The sequence below is a fragment of the Etheostoma spectabile genome, chromosome 1, assembly GCF_008692095.1.
Source record: "Etheostoma spectabile isolate EspeVRDwgs_2016 chromosome 1, UIUC_Espe_1.0, whole genome shotgun sequence".
NCBI lineage: Eukaryota > Metazoa > Chordata > Actinopteri > Perciformes > Percidae > Etheostoma > Etheostoma spectabile.
Window position 1 is genome coordinate 31024793 of NC_045733.1, and position 963 is coordinate 31025755.

Consider the following 963-nt stretch of genomic DNA (forward strand, 5'->3'; position numbering starts at 1 on the left):
TGAAGTTTATACTAGTGCGCTGGTGTTTGTGTGTGTCTGTCTCTTTAAGAGAATAACAGGGCTGGTTAGTGTGTGGCTCGATGGTGTTTTTTGCCTCCAACGTGGTCTTCCAGGCAGCTAACCATAACTGTGCTGCCTGGAAGGAGAGGGGCACGTCAGGGGTAAGATGGAAGAAGGCAAGGGGTGCACGTCAGGGGTAAGAAGGAAGAAGGCAAGGGGGAAACGTCAGGGGTAAGAAGGAAGAAGGCAAGGGGTGCACGTCAGGGGTAAGAAGGAAACATAAATCCCGCTGCAGTCTGTCTGAGGGAAATAACGACCTGAGAGTGTGATGTGAAAGTAACATTTGTTTTCTTTTTGTATAAATATTAAATGTGTCAGGTTTGTGATTAAAAAAACTCATTTTGTAACATTGACTGTAACATTACACAACTGTTTTATAAGTTAAAATATGTTTTCAAAATATAGAGTATACGTTTGAGGTTTTCCACGTTGAGACAACTTGTAGTAAAGTAGCTGTAGATGAGATGGGTTGAGTGGAGGTGTAGAAAACAAAACATTTCATCTCAAATTAACTCCTGTAATAAACTGAGAGACATGTCAGACTTATTGTCTTTCCTGTTAAGATGGATTTTTTTTCCAGCCTCACTTCTCCGAAGATCTGACTGATTTCTGATGACGTGGTGAGATCTCCGTCCGGTCCCAGCATGTTGATCCTCACGTAGTAATAACCCTGAAAGAGAAAACCAAGGACGATAAGCAGCGGCAGAGGGTCAAAAAAAGGTTTATATAAAAAGAAAAGATCAACCTTTGTGTGGTCTTCCCTCCAACCATGTCCTCTCGGGTCAAAAACCACTTTATTGACACTTTTTTCGATGATTAAAACACTTTTTTTGACACCATTGTAAAAATATGTAAACATTTGACGAATTTTTTTCACTTCCTCTAACACCAACTTCTAACCAC

General features: G+C 40.6%; 1 protein-coding gene across 3 annotated transcripts in view; it reads right to left on the minus strand.

Moving 5' to 3' along the window:
* Window positions 1-963, minus strand: part of LOC116687332 (protein arginine methyltransferase NDUFAF7, mitochondrial) — a 23133-nt gene that overhangs the window by 19795 nt on the left and 2375 nt on the right. For all 3 annotated transcript variants that reach the window (XR_004331517.1, XM_032512652.1, XM_032512660.1), the window contains exon 3: window positions 647-730. Coding sequence is in view for 2 of the 3 variants with exons in the window: in XM_032512652.1 (XP_032368543.1) it covers window positions 647-730 (84 nt within the window). In the remaining variant the exon portion in view is untranslated. The remainder of the gene's footprint in view (window positions 1-646; window positions 731-963) is intronic.